This window comes from Pelobates fuscus, chromosome 2, assembly GCF_036172605.1.
Source record: "Pelobates fuscus isolate aPelFus1 chromosome 2, aPelFus1.pri, whole genome shotgun sequence".
In the NCBI taxonomy this organism is placed as follows: Eukaryota; Metazoa; Chordata; class Amphibia; order Anura; family Pelobatidae; genus Pelobates; species Pelobates fuscus.
Window position 1 is genome coordinate 209,710,822 of NC_086318.1, and position 20,577 is coordinate 209,731,398.

Sequence of the window (20,577 nt, forward strand, 5' to 3'; positions counted from 1 at the left end):
CTATAGTGGTGGCTTAAAAGGACACTTCAAGCACCATAACCAGCACTGCCTATTGTAGTGGTCTGGTATCAGGAATGCCCAGGTAGGTTGGCCTCATAGTCAAGTACCCAGCAAGGCTGAGGTAAGTTGTCACACTGCAGTAAAAGTGTTTAACTAGTTACTGAAGGTTACTGTCAGGGCCTCCTGGCATCACCCATGATGGGCTCTAGTTGTTATGGTGTCAAACCCAAACAATTAAAGTGATAGTGCTTGGATGTGAATATACTTGCAATGAAAATGCTATATCTGCTCATTGAAAGTTATAATAAAAGTTACATTACTATCCAAGAACTCCTGACATATACCTGTGGTCACCTCTGAAGCTGGGGGCTGGGCGGGTGCTTAATCCCAAAAAAGAATCTTATTAGATTTAAAAATGTTTTTTAATGTATGCTCTATAACTTAAAGTCACTATAGTCCCCAGAACAACTACAGCTTATTGTCATTGTTCTGGTGAGTATAATCAGTCCCTGCAAGCTTTTTGCAGTAAACCCATTTTTTTTCAGAGAAAAGGCAGTGTTTATATTACAGCCTGGGGACACCTCCAGTGGCCACTCCTCAGATGGCTACTAGAGGTGCTTCCAGGGGCAGTGCTGCACAGAGATCTTTCCTCATAGAGATGCATTATTCAATACATCTCTATGAGGAGATGCTGATTGGCCAGAGTGGTGTATGGCTCTGAACCCTGCCCCACCTCCTTGGCAATCTCAGCCAATCCAATGCTTTTACTATGGGAAAGCATTGTGATTCGCTCAGGTCATTGCTTTTAATGTCAGCCAAGGAGGCAGATCGGGGCAGAACCAGCACCAGCAGACTGGAGTAAATGTAAGATTGTGTTATTAGGGGGGAGGGAGGGCTAGATAGGGATCTTAACACTATATTACATATTATAATACATAATACTATATAATACATGTTTGTGTTCCTGACCTTATAGTGTTCCTTTAATCTGTATTATGGGACAGATTTCAGTGCTGCCTAGGTTGTGTGTGCAAGGGTTGTAACTAGCCCCAAGCCTAAAAATGCAAATATTTCTGTATGTGCAGTGTTTCTCAGCATTGCACATACAGTTTCCTATCACCATGATGACTTCTAAATGCAGAAGTGGTCATGGTAGTTGGAGTAAAACTTTAAATAGCTAAATATATTTAGCATTTTTGCATTAGGAATGTAGTCTGTGTATTCACAGATCTAGGAGGGACACCATTTCATGTTCATCATCAATTCATTAGATACTAATTTTAAATTAATATAAATAATTAATAAACAAATCTTTAGTCTTTTGTAACATATACACGCAAAAACACACAAACTTTTTATTTTTTAAAGCGAAAACTGGGTTCTATAAAACAGCAACATGGCGTAGGTTACTTTGTAGGTTACTTTGTTCCTGACCATGAAAAGATTTTACAAATCATAATATTAAATTACAATCAAAATACAGCTGATTTCCTAAAATAGAGCTGATGCACACTGTGCCGATATTGTTTGCAACCAAAACATATTCGTTATCACATTTATAGTTGTTCAGTATCATGACACAAAATACCTGTGTTGACTGTTTTGCATATATTCATACAATCCAAGTGTATGCTAAACATAATCATGCATGGTTTAATTAATTTGGTGATTATGAGGAAAAGCAAGGGACTCTTGTTCATTTTTTCCTACTAAGTGACATGCAAATAACGTATGAAACAATTTAGTGAATATTTCCACCGCTGTTTACTGTCATTTGCTGGGGCTGGTAAGTTTTTCCCTAAGAGTCTCCCTAGGTTACTCCATCGATTTGGAGCTAAATCTTTTACATCAGTGATGTGAAAGCCAGCTATTGTTTAGAGAGGTAGGTAAATAAAGATTGATTGAGCAATACGAGAGAGAGAAAAATGGCAGCATGCACAAGAACACGAACATTATTTTTTATTGCCAGAGCACTTTGAAAACTATGCAAAATACAATTTATCAAAAATCAAACAATAGTAATTAATACAACATGTAACATTTAATTGATTTATAACTCTTTTGAGAGATCAGCTCAGATTAAAGGTGTAAAAAAAACAGGCAGTCTGAAGAATACTTTAAAGCTAAGGATGAATAAATTCTTGTCAAAAGTTTAACTTTTTTTTTCCAATTCTTATGCTACTAGCAAAACCGCAGATAGTGTAGTTTGCAAGAGGATTTTGCTTTCTTCAAAGATGCAGAAGTAAGGTCTTATTTAATTATTTTTTTCTCAAGTGGGAATTTGGGGGCATTCCAACAGAGTTATTCATCAAAGTGAGAATTGCGTGGAATTCAGCGTAAAATTAAAATGAATTTTAAACGGAAGGCCAAAATAGTTGAACTGGGGGAAAAACTCCAAGTTAGCTGTGCTACCACTTTGACCTTAAATGTTTAATTTTCTTTTTAATTCCCAGAAATTCCATGTTTAATATAACCTTGAAAGTGAATTTCAAATGTAAGTCCAAATTAGAAGCAGAGCTGACTATTACAGTGTTTCCAGTTGGGCTCCTTGGGCCTTAAATTTGAAATTCATTTTGAATTCAATTTTAATTCTATACAATTCTTACTTTAGTAAATACTTCTTTTATTTTTTATTTTTTTATTTTTTTATAAACCTGATACTTACACATAACAACTTGCTTTTTGAATGAACCATATGAACCAGAGACCACCTTTTCATTGTGCACTTTGCTTCTAAATATGTATGGTCTTGGCAATGTCACATCTGTATGTCTTTCAATATTTTTATTTCCCAAATAAAAAGGGCAATAAGCGGGGCAGATAAAATGCTATCACCCAGTATAACACATTCATAAAAATACATATACTTATGCAGCTAATAGAGATCTCCACTCAACAGGATGAAATATATAAATACATGAGAGGAACAGGACAAATAATAGTGCAACACTGTTACAGACATAAACAGAAAAAAGAGTAAGATGAAACTTTACTTTATTGTGCAATACAGACAATAAAATAAATAAAATTATTTATTGTATTCACATAAATAATACTTATCATTTTCCTACTCTGGCTTCAAACACAAACATCAAGCATCGTGGGTTTGTGGGAACTCCTCCTGCCGTCTTGTGTCATCGCTTACGTCTTACTACTGACGTTTTGTCTGCTCTACTAATCTACGTCTTTACTACTAATGCGTTTTGTCGGCACTCCTGGCTTCATCATTACGTTAATGTTCTGCTTTTTCTTGGTTTTTAATATTTTTTTATGCGTCATTCACTTTCCTGAAATGAAAAACTCCCTGAAAAAAAATCCTAACTCCTTCAAAACAGTTCTGTTATATTATTAACCCTATATATATTTGAATTTGGGATTAATATAGGCTGTTTTAATGTTTAAAATTTCATACTCCTGTTAGTATGAAGGGCAAAGACAAATTGATGTTGCTGTGAGCCATCTATATTTAAAGCTAATACTGAATATCCTTATTCCTAATTGATTGCTTTTTTCATTCTGTAAAGAGCTTTTAACCTTATTTACTCTGGTATGAATAGCAAGAGGGTTAAACAAGTGCCTGCCATTCATCTAGTAAGCAGCAGTTGTCAAGGAAACGGTGAATCCTAATATAATGGTAAACAAATGAAAGCTCAGCAAAAGAATAAATACAGATTTTGATAAAAGTGCAATATGTCATTGTAACATAAATGACTAGGTTTCTCAGCACAGGTAATATAAATTCTTACTTTCTTTTCTTCGCAGAACCTACATATATTACCATGGCTCCCCCAACATGTGACTTATTGTCCAACTGCACACTGAGTGAAAAGGATTGCACATTTGGATTCCGATTAGACCAGAATGGCTGCCGTATTTGTCAGTGCAAAACACGTAAGTGCAACCGTCAAAAATAACCTACTAAGTTTTCAGTGATTACTTTTCTCGCAACCTATTTCATTACCCCTACTTCTACCCTTTGTGTCACTATACCCCACTCCCTCTAGCACCTAAGCTCATTGAGCAGGACCCTCAACCCCTCTGTTCCTGTGTGTCCATTTGTCTGGTTACAATTATGTGTCAGTCCACCCATTGTACAGTGCTACGGAATTTGCTGGCGCTATATAAATAATAATAATTTAGAACTTACAATTTTACAATGAATCTTTACATGGTGTAATCCACTCATTTGCTTTGGTTTTTTGTTTACCAACAAAAAATTTACTTTAGATATAAAGTTACCAAACCTAAGGCACACTTATGATAATACCATTGGAAATCACACCCAACCTCCCAAAGGGAAATGCTTCCATTTACGTCCAGTGGCCATTTATATACCTGTAATTGTGGAAAAAGTTGGAACCTGGTGAAATCAAGTTCCATCTTTGTTAGTGAGGCATGACACATAACCACTGACTAGTTGTTAAATCTTGCACATACATTGAACATGTAATGGAGGAAGTTGGACGATGGAGACTTCATCATGGAGGGTGTTGCAGTAGGCAACAGAGGACATACTGAGTCGGCGAGTTAGACTAAGCTTGTGGTGTTATATTGTAGTAACCAGCAAAATGTTTGTGGATTTTTCCAAAAAATTTACAAATTTAAATGTGGCGAAAAATATAGCATGACTATAAGGCCCAAACCTCTCAAATGTACTTAAACTGTGTTGGAGCCCACAGCGTGCCTGATATGTACTTTTAAGCGCTTTTCATACTGTGTGACCATTGCTGACAATAATGCACTGTGCCTCAGACAGTTTAATAAACTGACTGAAATGCAGGGTTTAAGTGGTGACAACTACAATGCATGAAAAAACAGGCTTGTGTGCTGATTTATCTGACTGGCTTGAAGATTGTTGGAAAATGTTTTGTTGTGTGCATTGTACACTTGACTGACCCAACGCTGCTAGTTTTCAACATACCGGTAACTCAGAGTCTGACTTTACGCTACACACACACAGAATTCTGCTAATGGAACATATCTGATGTAAATACTAATAATGGGCAGTTCCCACACACATGTTTGCTCTCAAGAGCTTCCCGTCATCAGGTGAGCGAGAAGGTAAATTACAGAACTGTAATCAATAAGGAGAACAATAAAGTTTTTGTTTTTTTCTAACACTGTAATCTCCTAACAATGTATCTTTAAAATAAAAAAACGTATCTACAGTATTCTATATTGTTTAGTTTAATTTGTGTGTACTAGACTTTTCAAGGCCCCAGCAAAGCTTCAGTTAGAGGCCATATGATTATGTGAGTGGTGTCACTTTGCGTGAGACGTGCATGATGCCTGTGTGTGAAAACCCATAGCCACTACAATCCCAGCATCCCCTATAACCTATAGCCTCATAATCCAAAAATCATGTTCAGTTCCAAATGCCCAACACCATAATCCAATCAACAATCACATATATAAGCCCCTCCACAATCCTAACATTTATGACAAGGGCTGCCTGTAGAATTCTTAGGGGCCATTACCATTACAATCGAATTGTCTGGATCCCTCATGCACACCAATACAGATATACACACTCAATGAGACACCCCAACACACGCTGCCAGAGAGAAATACACTCACATGCATTCCCGACATTCTCATTGGAACACACACATAGATCTATAGCTATAGACACACACAAGGGTATTGCATGTATTTCTGCTGTATTGCTGTGGCACATCAGTGTGTGAATTTGGGTGGTGGGGATGGTGCATTTATGGGTGTATTTCTGTGATGAGTCGGTGTGTTTCTGTGGCTTGTCAGTGTGTAAATGTGGAGTTGTATTTCTGTATACCGTCCGTATTAGGATATTTCTGTAGATCCCAGAATTCAAAGAAAAGACAGGGCTGAATGGCCGTGTTGTCAATGTGTGAAGACTGTCTGAGTGTGTATGTGGGAATTGCTTGTGTTATTTTATATTTTTAGAGTTGCTGCTTGTGGTGTTGTGTGTGTTGATGAGGCTGTTTGCATGGGGTTGTGTGGAGACGTATGTTTGTGATGTAATTTGTGTATGTATAGATATGGGCTTTAGTCACTGGCGTACATACCGCGGTTGCAGCTGCGACCGGGCCTGTCACTCCAGCAAATACATTGACACACACACTATCCCACATACAGGTACACAGACGCACAGATACACACACTGATGCCCATGTAAATATGAACACACACTAACACAGATACAGAGACACACAGATACACACACTGACACACACAGATATACACATAAAGACATACAGATACACATACATACAGACACACACACATACACACACAGAAACATAGACACAGGTATAGATACACATGACACATTTACAGTTTTACCCACTCTCCTGTTTCCTTCTTTTATGATGTAGGAAGTTGGCTTCCCTGGGGTCCAGTCGACTGCCTGACGCTGTTGGGAGTTGGATTCTCTCCCTGCTCGTGCCCCCCTACTCCTGCTTTCTGTGTGGCTTGATCCGTTAGCTGGGAGGAAGTGGTCGGCTGTCACTTCCTCCCATTGCTGATATCAGTATTTTGGACTGATTGCATTGTTAAAGGGCCGCAGAGTTGACTGGTCACCTGAGGGCACATTGCCATTGGGTGACCTTAACTGAATGGGCCATTCAATGGGCTCCCATAGCGCGCAGACCCCAGTCCAGCTTCATGGCGGTACTCCGCTGCTCAATAGTGCACTGGTTACTATTTTTTGTCTCCCTTTAAATTTGGAGGTTGAACATTACCACCCTTTATAATTTATGACTTGTGACATATAGATTGACATAGACATGTAGCAAAAACATTTAGATTGAACTCCTAGCCATATGATGTGCCCTGTAGCACAGTACAATTAAGTTAAATTATTTGTAATCCTTTTCTTTAACCATATTAAATATTATGATCGTAACTGTGAAAAACAAAAAAGCAATAAATAGCAATATTTATAATTGTTTTATGCTAAACCAGAAGATTTGGTCAAACAATCAAAAATTCCAAAATTGTTCTAGTTTTTAAAAGTCAAACAGTCTAAAAAGGCTTGGACATTCAGGGGTTAAGAGAAAATCAACATAAAATGTAATTTTATTTTTAGTCGGATTCTAGCCTATGGTGACAGTGTGGCTATATAAATTTAAGAGCAGAGTGAGAATTTCTCAGTAATTATCAGGCTTGGTCACAGCTGGAGTGTTTTGTAGGAGATCGACATCGACCCAGGAAATTATATCACCTTTACTTGACGCTCTGCATGTGGCGTGGAGCAGAGCACCTGCAAATGAAATCACTGAATTAATGAACTTACAACATAATTTGTAATTTTTTTCTTAAACACACCACTACTATGATAAAAGGTCATTGTAAATTTTTCTTCCAGCTGACGTGTATTAACTAAAAGTACTTTGATGTTCCACGTAAAGACGGTGAACTGACTTAAAAGTCAGTAATGCTTCTACTCAAGTTCAATCCATATAAATATTACATTTAAAGAAGTTAAACATTTTCTCTTCTAGTATATACGTGAAAGGAAAATACACTTATCTACGTTTATAGCTACAGGGAGTTTTCTCTTTTATTCTGCACTGCATGGGAAACTATCATCGTTAGTTTTTTCAGTGAATTTTTTTGGCACTAACCACCATTTGAATTCTAGATTAATTCTGATTAGCCATGTCTTATTTAAACAAATACAAGTTGTTTTAAGGCCCCTTACCCTTGTTCGGGGGCGGCATGACAGGTCGGGCAGATCGGTCATGGACCGAGGGCTCGAGGCAGTCAGGGGCCCCTGAGAGATTCATTGAGCTGAAGTGGTCTGGGTGACTATAGTGGTCCTTTAATTGCCGGGGAGGCACACAAACAAGGGTTACTCCATCTAAAAACAATGTTTATTAAAACACTGTTTTCGGTTGGATTAACCACATAAAAGTAAATCTGGCTATTTTGGGGGACTCTGTGGGTGTGGGAGTTGGGGCTGTGTGGCTCTCACACAACCATTCTGTGTGCTGAGCAGCATACACATAATATCTGTGTGAAAGCAACAGAAAGAAGGAGAAGAGTAGTAGGGGGCAAAAAAAATTGTACCAGGATGGGGGGGCCCTGTGAGTGGTCAGTCTGCCCCTGCCCTTGTTTACCATAAAAATAGAGAAAAGTTTTACTTATCATTTTCTAGCATGAAGACTCCCTCTGAGCTGCTTACTTCTCCTCTTCCAGCAATGTCACAAACAAGGCAGGGCCACCACCTGCATGGTCCAATCCAGTGCTTTTCACAGAGGCCCTGTTGTGCATGCTTGGCGAGTGCTGTGCGCGTAATCAAGCTTTGCCATATAAAAGTATTAAATCAATGATTTCACATGTGGGCTTCCTTGTCACTTGACAGAGTTTGACTTTAGTGGCAATTTAACTAGTCAGAACACAGGTTTAGTATTCAATTATATTTGTTTTATTTATATTATATTTTTTTATCTAAACAAAATCTAGCAAATGTTTTATTTAGTAACAAAAAAGTATTGCCATTTTACCACATCAGGTTCCAGCATGATAAAAGACATGGGCGTCTGCAGAGGGGGCACTTGCCCCTCTATCTCCACCCCCTCACCCAGATTTTTAGTTTCCATGCCCCCTCCCCACATGTAATTTTCAGACTGACTGTGACAGCTCAATCCAAGGGAAAGACGGAGGGAAGTGCCGGGGGCCGAATTCAGGTTGCCAGGAGGCCGGAGGGAGCACTGTGAATTCCCATTAATTTGTTGCATTTATACTCTGCCCCCACAATCAGGCCCCACCTCTCGTGCGTAAGCCTAGTCCCCTCACAAGCTCTTCCCCCACACTCACGCCGCGGAAGGAAGAGGACAGACTTCGCCTCCCAGTGCTCCCACAGCCTTCTGTGACAGGTAGGATTTAGCCCATGACATTGATTGTGTGTGTGTGTGTGTGTCTGATAGTGAGTGAGCTTGCGTGTGTGTGTGTGTGTGTGTCTGATAGTGAGTGAGCTTGTGTGCATGTGTTTCTGGTAGTGGGTGAGCGTGTGTGTGCCTGATAGTGAGTGAGCCTTGTGTGTGTGTGCCTGATAGTGATTGAGCATTGTTTGTGTGTGTCAGTGAGTTTGTAGTGAGCATGTGTATGTCGGCAAGCTTGTCTATAGTGTACTTGTGTGTGTGTGTGTCAGTGAGCTTATGTGTAAGCAAGCTTGTGTGTGTCGGCTAGATTTTCTGTAGTGAGCATTTGTTTGTCAGTGATCGTGTCTGTAGTGAGCATGTGTGTCAGTGAGCTTTTCTGTAGTGAGCATTTGTGTGCATCAGTAAGCTTGTCTGTAGTGAGTACTTGTGTTAGAGAGCTTGTGTGTGTGTCGGTGAGCTTGTCTGTTGTGAGTTTGTCTGTAATGAGCTTGTCTGTTGTGAGTTTGTCTGTAGTGAGCATGTGTGTGTCAGTGAGCTTGTCTGTAGTGAGTACATGTGTCAGTAAGCTAGTGTGTGTCTGTCTGTGAGTTTGTCTGTAGCTTGTCTGTTGCGAGCATGTGTGTCAATTAGCTTGTGTGTGTGTCAGTGAGCTAGTCTGTAGTGAGCTTGTGTCAGTGAGCTTTTCTGCAGTGAGCATGTGTTTGCCAGTGAGTGTTTCTGTAGTGAGCATGTGTATATGTCAGTGGGCTTGTGTGTGTCAGTGAGCTTTTCTGTAGTGAGCGTGTTTGTGTCAATGAGTTTGTCTGTAGTGAGTGTGTGTGTCAATGAGTTTGTCTGTAGTGAGCATGTGTGTTTCAGTGAACTTTTCTGTAGTGAGTGTGTGTGTGTCAGTGAGCTTCTCTGTAGTGAGCGTCTGTGTGATCGTAAGCTTGTCTGTAGTAACTTTGTGTTTGTATACCAATGAGTTTGTCTTTAGTAACTTTGTGTGAGTGTCATAGTTTGTATTACGTTTGTGTGTGTGTACCAGTAACCTTGTCTGTGTGTGTCAGTGAGATTGTCTCAGTGACCCTATTTGTGTGTGTCAGTGAGCTTATTTTTTGTTAATGAGTTTGTGTATCAATGAGATTGTCTGTTCACTTGTGTGCTTGTATCAGTGAGATTGTCTTTGTCTGCATGTGAGTATGCTTACTTACACACACACACATACTACTTGCAACAATTGTTTCCAGGGCTGCTTTGTATGCCTAGTCCAGCCCTGCAAAAAGTGTCCGAGCATTGACGTCATTACAATTATGCCCCCCTGGAAAAATTCCTGCGGACGCCCATGATGGCAGATCAAGAGGATGATAAGCATTACGCTGCCTGATTCAAGTGCTGAAATTGGATTTTACTTTATTTTATTTTTTTTATAATGTCACATTTATACATATGCTAGTGATTTAACTTTCAGAAGGCACTGATGAAATGATTTGCAGGTTGAAGCACGATGCTGTCGTTTTATGCGTGACAGAGTACTTTATATATTTAGCCCTTTATCCGACCCTACAGTTGGCTTTAAATAATCATAATGGTGTTTAGTTTGTACATTAATCACTTAATTCAAATCTCCTATATAATTTATACATAATGTCTGAACTACATCAAGACTAGGGTCAATATGACAAGTGAGCAAAACCATTTATTTCAGCAAAGCATTTGTTGAACCAATGTCAGGGCGTTGATAATGATTGTTAAGCCATTGAGCAGTGTCTCTATGGATTTGTTAGGGCTGACATGCTAGCAATATTATAGCTGACTTATCTATTTGCACTGGAAGAAATGTCTTAAATTTTGCATAAAAATAAAACATTAAAAACCAAAGTCTAGCCCCAAGTGCCATTTTCCATTTCTTTGATAACAAAGTATATGTTAATGAAGCAGAACAATTGGATAAGCCTCAGACTAGCCTAAGAAATCACGAATCTGCTCACACAAGTTATTCCTATAGTGTGTAACATATTGCATTGTTAGATTTTGATGAGAAAAGTCAGAATGAATGGCTCCAGACTTTATGTGGCTGTCCAATCACAGACTTCCCAATGCTGCTCAATGAGAAGTCTTTGCAAGGCAGGTGCTCTGAGCAATTGATGCCTCTGAAGTTTAGCTCCACTGAACTAACCAAACCAGAAAATAACAGGGCCGGTGTTGTGCTTGAAAGACAAGGCAGTGTAACAAGGTCAATTTATTAAAGTGCCAATTTCTACAAAAATCTGCACATTTTGTAAAATGATAATAAAAAAAAAAAGATGCACTCTTTGCATATAAAGCATTTCAGCAAGATAAAGTGCTTTGTGCGTCCGGAGTCTCCTTTTAAAGGGATACTCCACTGCCCAAATACAAAATAAATAACAATCACTGTTTGGTAAATATACCTCAAATGAAAACTAGCATGCATTTAATTATGTATTTTTTAATTGGGGATATATCTAAAATCAGCTTGCAAAACCTGCAGTTCTCATGTTTGCCACCTTTGCAAGCTCTACTCTTCTAACCCCGCCCAGACTTTCTGTGGCTGTCCAATCACAGCCTCTCCAATACAGCTAAATGAGAAGTCTTTGTAAGTTAGGTGCTCTGGGTAATTGCTGCCTCTTGATGTCAGCTGCATTGAGCTAACGAAACCAGGAAGTAATATTACTTTTCTGCTTGAAAGCCAAGAGGGTGTAACCAGGTTTATTTATAAAAGAGTAATTTTCTATTGAAATCTGCACTTATGCAAAATGAAAAGAAGAGGACACACTCTTCACACATAAAGATTTCTAGCAAGCTAAAGTTGCTTATGGGTCTGGAGTGACCCTTTAAGAACTAGGGTTTGTTTAAGTGTTTTTATTTTGTCAGGTGAAATGAGATTTGCAATGATTTGCAAAACCTGTTTTCAAACTGGATAATTTTTACTGCATGGTCTATAGATTTTGTAGATTTCAACTCATTTCAGTTTATCAAAACTCTGTTTAGTAAATCCATATCATAGCCAGCACAGAATATGACACGTTGAAAGATATTCCACTTTTTTCTTACGCAGTTGTTAAACTGCAAGAAAGAATGCTTCTTTGAATTTTATAGTAATACAGATGTCTTTAGAAATCAGTTGATGCAAAGTGATGGAGGTTGTGTAAGCGAGTGGTACTTATTTTAAATGAGTACTATTTGTCAAATGTTGTTACTTGTCTGCACCTTCACGATTGCACTAACATTTTCCATTTTAAGTTGATTGATGGAGAAAACTGATTTGCCAGTGTCCGTGCCACACCAGTTATTATGGTCATTTCATCTTGAAGAACCTCTAAAATAACTTTTCACAAGACCTGACTCTGGCTAGGGCGCAGAGAGCTCCCGTGTTACAGAAAGCACTTAAAATGTTCCTTTCGTTTTTGTATTGTGCGCTGGTAAAAGTTAAATGTGTTCCTTGGGGAATATTTGCCCCTGTTATCTGCTGTTGCATAGATGTGGTTTATCTCATAGACAGAGCCAGTGCAGCCACACATGCTTGCAGGCAACTCGCATTAACACACTTTCTATCATGATCTGTGCTGAAAATATTTCACAGCATTTACTTGACAAGACAAAAAAAGGATTTAGGCAGGAGGAATCTGTCACAATATTGTATGTCTTTATAATAGTAAACACATTATATCCCTCCTCTGGACGATAAACTCCTCAAATACTTTTTTATTGGCCAGTAGTTTTGATAATAATATCCAGATACAGGAGAGTGAAAATCTGCGTATAACCTTCTAAGGTGGATTTGTGGGCTTATAATACAAAATCTACTGCTTACCCAGGTGCCTAAATAAAATATATATATAATGTAAATGGATAATCTAAAAAAGGTCCATACAGGGAGCTTCAAATATCAGCATTAAGGGGACACTATAGTCACCTGAACAACTTTAGCTTAATGAAGCAGTTTTGGTGTATAGAACATGCCCCTGCAGCCTCACTGCTCAATCCTCTGCCATTTAAGAGTTAAATCTCTTTGTTTATGAACCCTAGTCACACCTCCCTGCATGTGACTTGCACAGCCTTCCATAAACACTTCCTGTAAAGAGAGCCCTATTTAGGCTTTCTTCATTGCAAGTTCTGTTTAATTAAGATTTTCTTATCCCCTGCTATGTTAATAGCTTGCTAGATCATGCAAGAGCCTCCTGTATGTGATTTAAAGTTCAATTTAGAGATTGAGATACAATTATTTAAGGTAAATTACATCTGTTTGAAAGTTAAACCAGTTTTTTTTCATGCAGGCTCTGTCAATCATAGCCAGGGGAGGTGTGGCTAGGGCCGCATAAACAGAAACAAAGTGATTTAACTCCTAAATGACAGTGAATTGAGCAGTGAAATTGCAGGGGAATGATCTATACACTAAAACTGCTTTATTTAGCTAAAGTAATTTAGGTGACTATAGTGTTCCTTTAACCCCTTAAGGACCAAACTTCTGGAATAAAAGGGAATCATGACATGTCACACATGTCATGTGTCCTTAAGGGGTTAAAAGAATACTGTACTGATAGGCAATGTGCAATGCCTTATGATTTATGTATTCTGATAGTGGCAGCATGGTGCTAATATTTATTTATTTATAACAAAACATTGCATATGGTGTTTCCTCCCTGGCCATTTTGTAAAAATTACTTCCTAAATAATGTGGGAGAAATAGGTTTTCCTTAGAGAGTTCTCATAGTACAGTATACATGATAGACAGTTGTAGTTTTAGGGTATGTTAATTGCTGCTTGTAGTTGTTGGACAAAGAGTTCTATTTGCAGCTACAGTAGTAAAAATGTATGGAGAGGGGGTGGGGTCTGGCTAGCATGGTGGATGGCTGTGTTCTTAGTGAGCTCCTCACATACAACTTGACATTTAAACATTCTGCTTGGATTGTAACTTCAAAGGGGACTCTAGCGAACACTTACTTCTCCTTGTCCACTCAGAAGACCTTTTCTAAAGGTTTGAAGCACTTCTGAACCACATGCAGCCCGACAGATTTTGAGGCCTATGCACCTGGGCGAACTGTGAAATGGAGAAACGTCCAATCTCCCGGCCTGGAGCTGCCAGTGTATACAAAGCATACAGCTGAAACCCTGAACCCCCCTCTAGACCGGTGGAAGTTATCCCGGTCTCCACCAGAGAAAAGTTGCTGGGGGCTAAGGAGCAAAGACACTCACCTACTCTGACATGAAGAAGCCTCGTGACATACCTAAAATGGCTACCACACCACCTGAGCATCCACTGTCTCAATGGGAATCAAGGTTCAATGCAGCTTTTGACGCTATATGCACAGCTTTCTGGACCCAGATCGAGTGTTGCCAGATGAGGCCATTACTTACCCAGCCTGTGACGGAGGGTGTCCCCAGCGACGTCCTAGCACACTGCTGTCCTTCTGAGCCAAGAGCCAAGATGTTTTTCATGCCCATCAGCCATCAATGACCCTGTAGGACTGCTTGCGGAGTGGGGGTCTCGCAGGACATCAGCCCATCCTATGAAGATGGGGCCTAAGTGGTGAAAAGGCACCGGCTCATGTGCTGACCTGGGTTTGGAGAGCGGAGAAGCTGGAATGGCGATCTGAGCGACCTCCAGGTGAGGCAGGGAGGTACGGGGAGAACCACACAGCAATCTGTAACTGGAAGCCGATCCAGACCCCAGTTGAAGTATGCTTGTGGAATTGGCTGAGATAAGGACATTGACTTTTCGGAAGCCTGTTATGGGTAGTTTTAGCACACTAGTTTGATGTCAGCTAAAAAGTTTTGTTTTAATTTTCTTCTGGTTTACTTATTAGTCATGTACTTATTATTTTACTTATTCGTGATATGCATTACCTATAGTTGTACTACTCCTCTGACACCTCCTAGCAACTAATGCTCTGCTAATGGTGCAGCTTTGACAAGTACCTGGTGGTCTCTATATATCTAATTTTGTTGTCTACAAGTCTAGAAAGCCTATTTGTACGCAAGCTACTACTCTAACCTATACGTAGACATGCTTCTATAGCTTGTATATAACACTTTACAAATGTGGAGATCCAGCAACTGCCAAGCCTGCATCGTATCTTGTCTGTAACTATGATTGCTTACCTATGCTGTTGTGGCAGCTGCTTTGACTACTTAAAAAAAAAATGTGCTCTTATTTCTTTTGCCTATGTTTCTGTATGTTATTATTGTACCTACTCCTGCGGTTGTGGCATAGTAGGTGTTTGTTCTTCCTGCACAGCAAAAATAAAGAATGCATTTTTTTTCTAAATGGACATTTAGTGAAATTGTTATATGCAACCAATGTTTACCATCAACTTCCTGTCCCCTCTCAATCCTCTCCTACATTATTATTTTTTTTAAATTAGAATAGTTATATTTCTTCAAAAGAATAGGGCACAAATTCCACACAGATACAATATTTTGAGCAATACAAAATATCTTATAGCTGAGCAAAAATCCTTAAAAAAAATAACTCTAGCAGCTAGAGGCCCTACTTACCCCGCATTGATACAGTATTACACAAAATTAAAGTCACTCACCTTATGGATAAGTTAACGGCACAGGTCAGGGGTACAAGGAAATCATATGAGAAAGTGTGGGAGCTTTGGGTGTCTAGTGACTGGGGGGGCTAAGGGACCAGAGCCAAGGGGGGAAGAGTCGTGGGGTCTCGTCTGGTGGTCGGCCCTCTGGCGTTTCCTGGTCCAAATACGTAGTGTACTCCACTCAGAATAAAGACCCTTCTCACGGAATCTGCCTATCCCAGATTGCCCACTTCAAAAACTAGTCACAAAAGATGTTTGCCATAAGAGACAATGAGATCCGACTCTCCACTGTTAATTTAATATCTTTTTTGTCCTTCTCTTTCCTATCCTCAATTCTTGTACACCTTGTCCCACAAGAGAAGGGAGAAGCCCAGAAGCCATAGAGCTTTCACTTTCAAAAAGTGCAAAGGGAAAGCTATAATACTATAGCAGAAATCTGAGCGAGCACCCAACAAGACGCAGGGACAAGCCCGGTATAGACCACCTTTTTCTCTTTTTCATGTTAAAGTTTTATAAAGTTCACACAAAAACTCCTTGACAGCGAGGTAACTCTAAGCTACTCAGGGGATAAATCCCTAGACAACAACACTAAACCTGCCAATCTTATGTCATTCAAATTGTATACGATGTTCCAATAGTTGAATGGATACTTTGCTGTCAAGACAAAAATAAAGAATTAAAAAAACAATTATAAAAAAAAATCTTAATAGCATTTTACATGTTAGCAGTGTAATTACAATGCAATATATGCTGCCTTTAATATTCTATTTGAGGGTCAATCTCATAAATTAATTGGCGTGAACAGTGTTTCCTTTTTGACACTGCATCTGTCAGAAAGGGTAACTGTTGTTACAGTTTCAACGGAGATTAATGCAGAAAAATACCTGAATGAAAGCTAATTGTATAATACATTTCATGACATTAAATTACTTGGGAATTGGAACTTTTTTTGTAAATGTCACCCATATTGAATTGTGATGATTGAAAAATTCAGGATCAATACGACCTTGCATGTGAATATCAGCTGTGACATGAATGCGTAAACACCTGTACCACTCTGACCCAGCAGGGTTTTGACTCATAAGCAGCAGCTGAGCTAAGTATAAATATATCCCTGCTTGTATCTGCATCCAGTTAGAGTATTATCATGCTTGATAACTCTCTATGAAATCAGTGAGTTTTGATGTGCAGCAGCTAAATGCCTCTGATTGTGGTCTCTTAGAGAGACATTCTCACAATAGAGGTTAAGTGTTTTGCTTCTCTGCTGCCCTTCTGAATAGAAACAAAAAATATGGTATTTCTAACCCACGGTCAGTGGCGTACACACAATCCATGGGGCCCCGGTGCGAAACGGACCCATGCCCCCATCCCCCAGTGGCGTACACTCAATCCAATTGTGCCCCGGTGTGAAACTGATCCATACTTACTCTGTTTATTGTCTTGTGTAGTTTAGTGATATATGTCCAGGATTTGAAAATAGATTTAAAAAAAAAAATACATTGTGCAGGTAATATCTGCCACATCTTGTTTATTTTTCAGTGTATGTTTTTAAATGGAAAGGGGTTGAAAGAAGCAATAACAGTACCACCAAGAGTGCTTTCATTCCTATGAGTGAAAGCGCATTTTCCCATATTGTCAGATTTGTACATGTACGCAAGTGCTTTTCATTGATTCCTAATCGGATCAGAGGTGTGCGCAATGGGTTGCTTATTTATTCCAATCACAGAAAATGAAGAAATATCTCAGTCATTTCCTCACTGCTGGGGTCTGCAGAGCATGTGTTCTCCATTTCCCGGGTAAACCTTTAAATCAGAGACTATTATATATACAGTATGTTTTCATGTTATTACAATTAATATTATTCCAGTTGCTGTAACACATTTGAGAAAAAGGGCGCTAAATCCATACTGGAACTAGGGTTTATTGGATAAACAAGTAATGTCACAGCTATTCACTAACATTGAATAGTCAGGAATTCATCGTGAATTTTAAATTCTAGGCTAAAATAACTCAAATGAAAGCATAACTGACATGGCAGAATGTTTCAAATTCATGCATTTTGGCCTCAAATGTGAAATTCATATTACATTTGCTTTAAAACCCCATCAAGTCACAGTTTAGTGAACATCCCTGAATTTCAATTGAGGTTTAAAAAGTGGAGTGTTGCAGATTTTGCTCTGGCTTTTTTCATCTCCATGGAAATCATACCTGCATGGCAAATTTTATGAAAGTGATGGCTACAGACAGTCTACAAATAGCGTAACTCTTTAATTGAAATTAGTGAAATAGAAGAAAACAGCTAAATTATATATATATATATATATACTGTGGAGTTTTTGCAAAGCATGGATGTGACTTCTTATTGAGGAGCACAACTCTAATTAGCTACAAATATATTACTTTTAAGTAAATTAGACTTGCTTTCAAGGGATTCACTCAATTTCTACTTGCATATCACAAATAGAATGTAATCCTTTAATCATTATCAATTATACCTTCTGAGCTTTCATCTTTGTGCAATTTGTAGTGAGATTGTGTTTCCTTAAGCTCAATTATAGAAAATTATTCACTGTTCAAATATCCAAATACCTTAAAGAGATAATGAACACTATAATGTTAACTGTATGGTAGAATATTATTAATTCCCACCCTACCACAAAGATCTCTTAGACCTTGATAACTGCAGTTTAGTTATACTGTCAGAATTCTTACTTTGTCCTTAAATGATTTATTGGATAAACCAGTGTGAGCAAGCACAGCAGAATCCAAATGCCAGGGTCCACTAGTGCATTGTAATTGTAACTGTATTTTCTATCTTTTGAAATAAAGTGCAGTTGTGCATTTACAAGGGAAAGAAAGTGTCAGTGGCTCCTAGGGGTTAATATGTTTGTATTGTATTTTTTGTATGTGTCGCACAAAAGCCATATAATTTCCTTGGATTATTTGTACAAAAAAGGTATAATTGTTTGTTGAATGGGATCACGTTATGAAAGGATTCTAAAACGGATTCTGTTCATTGCTAATATTTTGTTCCTGCAAGCAAAAAAAGTCATCATGGATTTTGAGTCGAGAAATTTTTTGATTATTAAGTATTATTATTAGCAATTTACAGATTTTACTATTAACATGACGTAAAGTCATGATTTTATTAATGACACGGAGGCGAGTATTATGCTGCACTCTTTCTTTATTTACCTCAGCAGCAAAGAAAAATAACATTAAATCAGTATAAAAGAAACCAGTAAATAACATGAGGTATATCTTCCTAGCAATAGGAACAGCCAATCAGCATCCTCTTTGTAGCATAATAGGCAGTGTCCAGTATACAACTTCCTTTCTTGCGATCCCGAACAAGGACAACAAATACAAATAAAAAGTGGGCTCCAATTAAAGGGTATACGAGCCTTAAACTGGATCTCGAAGTCAAGCTGGAAGAGAAAGGAGAATATAGTAATATCCAAGTATAAAACTGGATTTATGCATAAATTCGCATTACATGGAATATCATATATATATATACATAACATGAAATTCAGTTTAGTCAAACCTTAAGCTATTGACTGTCATTAACAAGGTTAAAACCCAGTAATCAAAAAAGACTTACCGTGAAGTCAACTTACCCAGAGAAGACCAAACCTCCAGGGATGGGAGGGAGTTATAATACTCGCCTCCGTGTCATTAATAAAATCATGACTTTACGTCATGTTAATAGTAAAATCTGTAAATTTTATTAAGACACGGAGGCTCCTATTATGCTAGTTCAAAGCTGTGAAATTATGTCTCCAGTGAAGTGTTGAATAGGTCTAAAGTAGAAATCATGGAATGTAGACTCCGAAGACCAGCCGCTCTCATAATATCCTCCAAGCGAAACCAATCGAGGAAGCCTTAGAAGCCATTGCCCATCGAACCGAATGAGGCACAGACACATAGGTATCAATACCTGCTAGAGACATAACGTATTTGACCCACCAGGCTAGAGTAGACACCGGAAGATGCGACTTTTGGAAGGAGATGAAGAGTTCCTGTTTCAAAGGATTCCGTAACGTAGTGGAACGATGTTCACACACCCATTAGTATGCAACAGGGCAAAGGAGAGATCTATTAGGGAAAACTGGGTAAAATTGATTTTAGAGGAGGTTTTTGTCCTCTGTGAAATGTCAAAGAGGACACCTTCTGGAGTAAAGGAACGAGCAACCACCTCAAGAGCTCGTACGTCAGAAAAACCTCCTGCAAGAAAAAATAAATAAAAATTCAAGACAATAGAGACGTCCCACAAGACAGAGTATCGTGGTAAGGGTGGATGAGCAAACCATATTCCTCAGAGAAGTCAATATATGACAGGATGTCAACCGACAAGCATCCAATTGAAACTTTGACGGCCAGCAGAAATGGACGATCGGTAAGGTCCACAGTGCCATCATAGAAGTCAGAAAAATGGAGGACAGACATAAAAGGAGCCGATATGGGATTTAAATTTAATTTCATGCACCAACTATGCCATCTGCTCCAAGCAGATTTATAAGCCTGTCTCGTGTTGGGTGCACCCTTGATAAGTTGGGGAGTTGATTGCGAAACTCCCTTGACCGACAAAGGTTCCCTGAAATAGACTACACTATGAGATGCAAGAGACCTTGGAGAACAAGGGGATGAGGTACACCGTCTGGATCCTGAAGAAGGCACTTGAGAGATGGAAGGTCGATAACCCTCTTCGTAAGAGGAGAGAACTATGGTTGGGACGGCGATAGAGGAGCCACGATCACCAGGTGTTGGACTAGTGATATAGATGGAAAGGCAACAGGGAATCAGTGCAAAGGGCAAAAAATCGTAATTCCTTGGAGAAAACATTCATAGCCAGTGTTATCGGATCTGGTCTCCAACTGAAAAAAAAAATAGCAATTGTAATATAAAAACACAGGAGCTGCCACTATACCTAAACCCCAACTTGGATTTCTGGCAGTTGGTGGCAGAGCAACGGCCAGACAGATAAATGAAGGGAAAAAACAGCACCATAGCACTGTGCAGGGGATAAAGATGCTCAAAGACGCCCCGGAGCCCCAATTGATGGTAATTTTGGGGCCAGGGCAGTTATCAAAGCATATCCAATAAAGCATTTAACTGAAGCAAATGAAGTAAATACATCAAATTAAGTTAAAATGAAGTAACTAAATATA

General features: G+C 38.8%; 1 protein-coding gene across 1 annotated transcript in view; it reads left to right on the forward strand.

Moving 5' to 3' along the window:
* The window catches only part of CRIM1 (cysteine rich transmembrane BMP regulator 1), a 650,317-nt gene that overhangs the window by 512,571 nt on the left and 117,169 nt on the right, over nucleotides 1–20,577 (forward strand). The window contains exon 8 of the mRNA XM_063443119.1: nucleotides 3,763–3,891. Coding sequence (XP_063299189.1) covers nucleotides 3,763–3,891 — 129 coding nt within the window. The remainder of the gene's footprint in view (nucleotides 1–3,762; nucleotides 3,892–20,577) is intronic.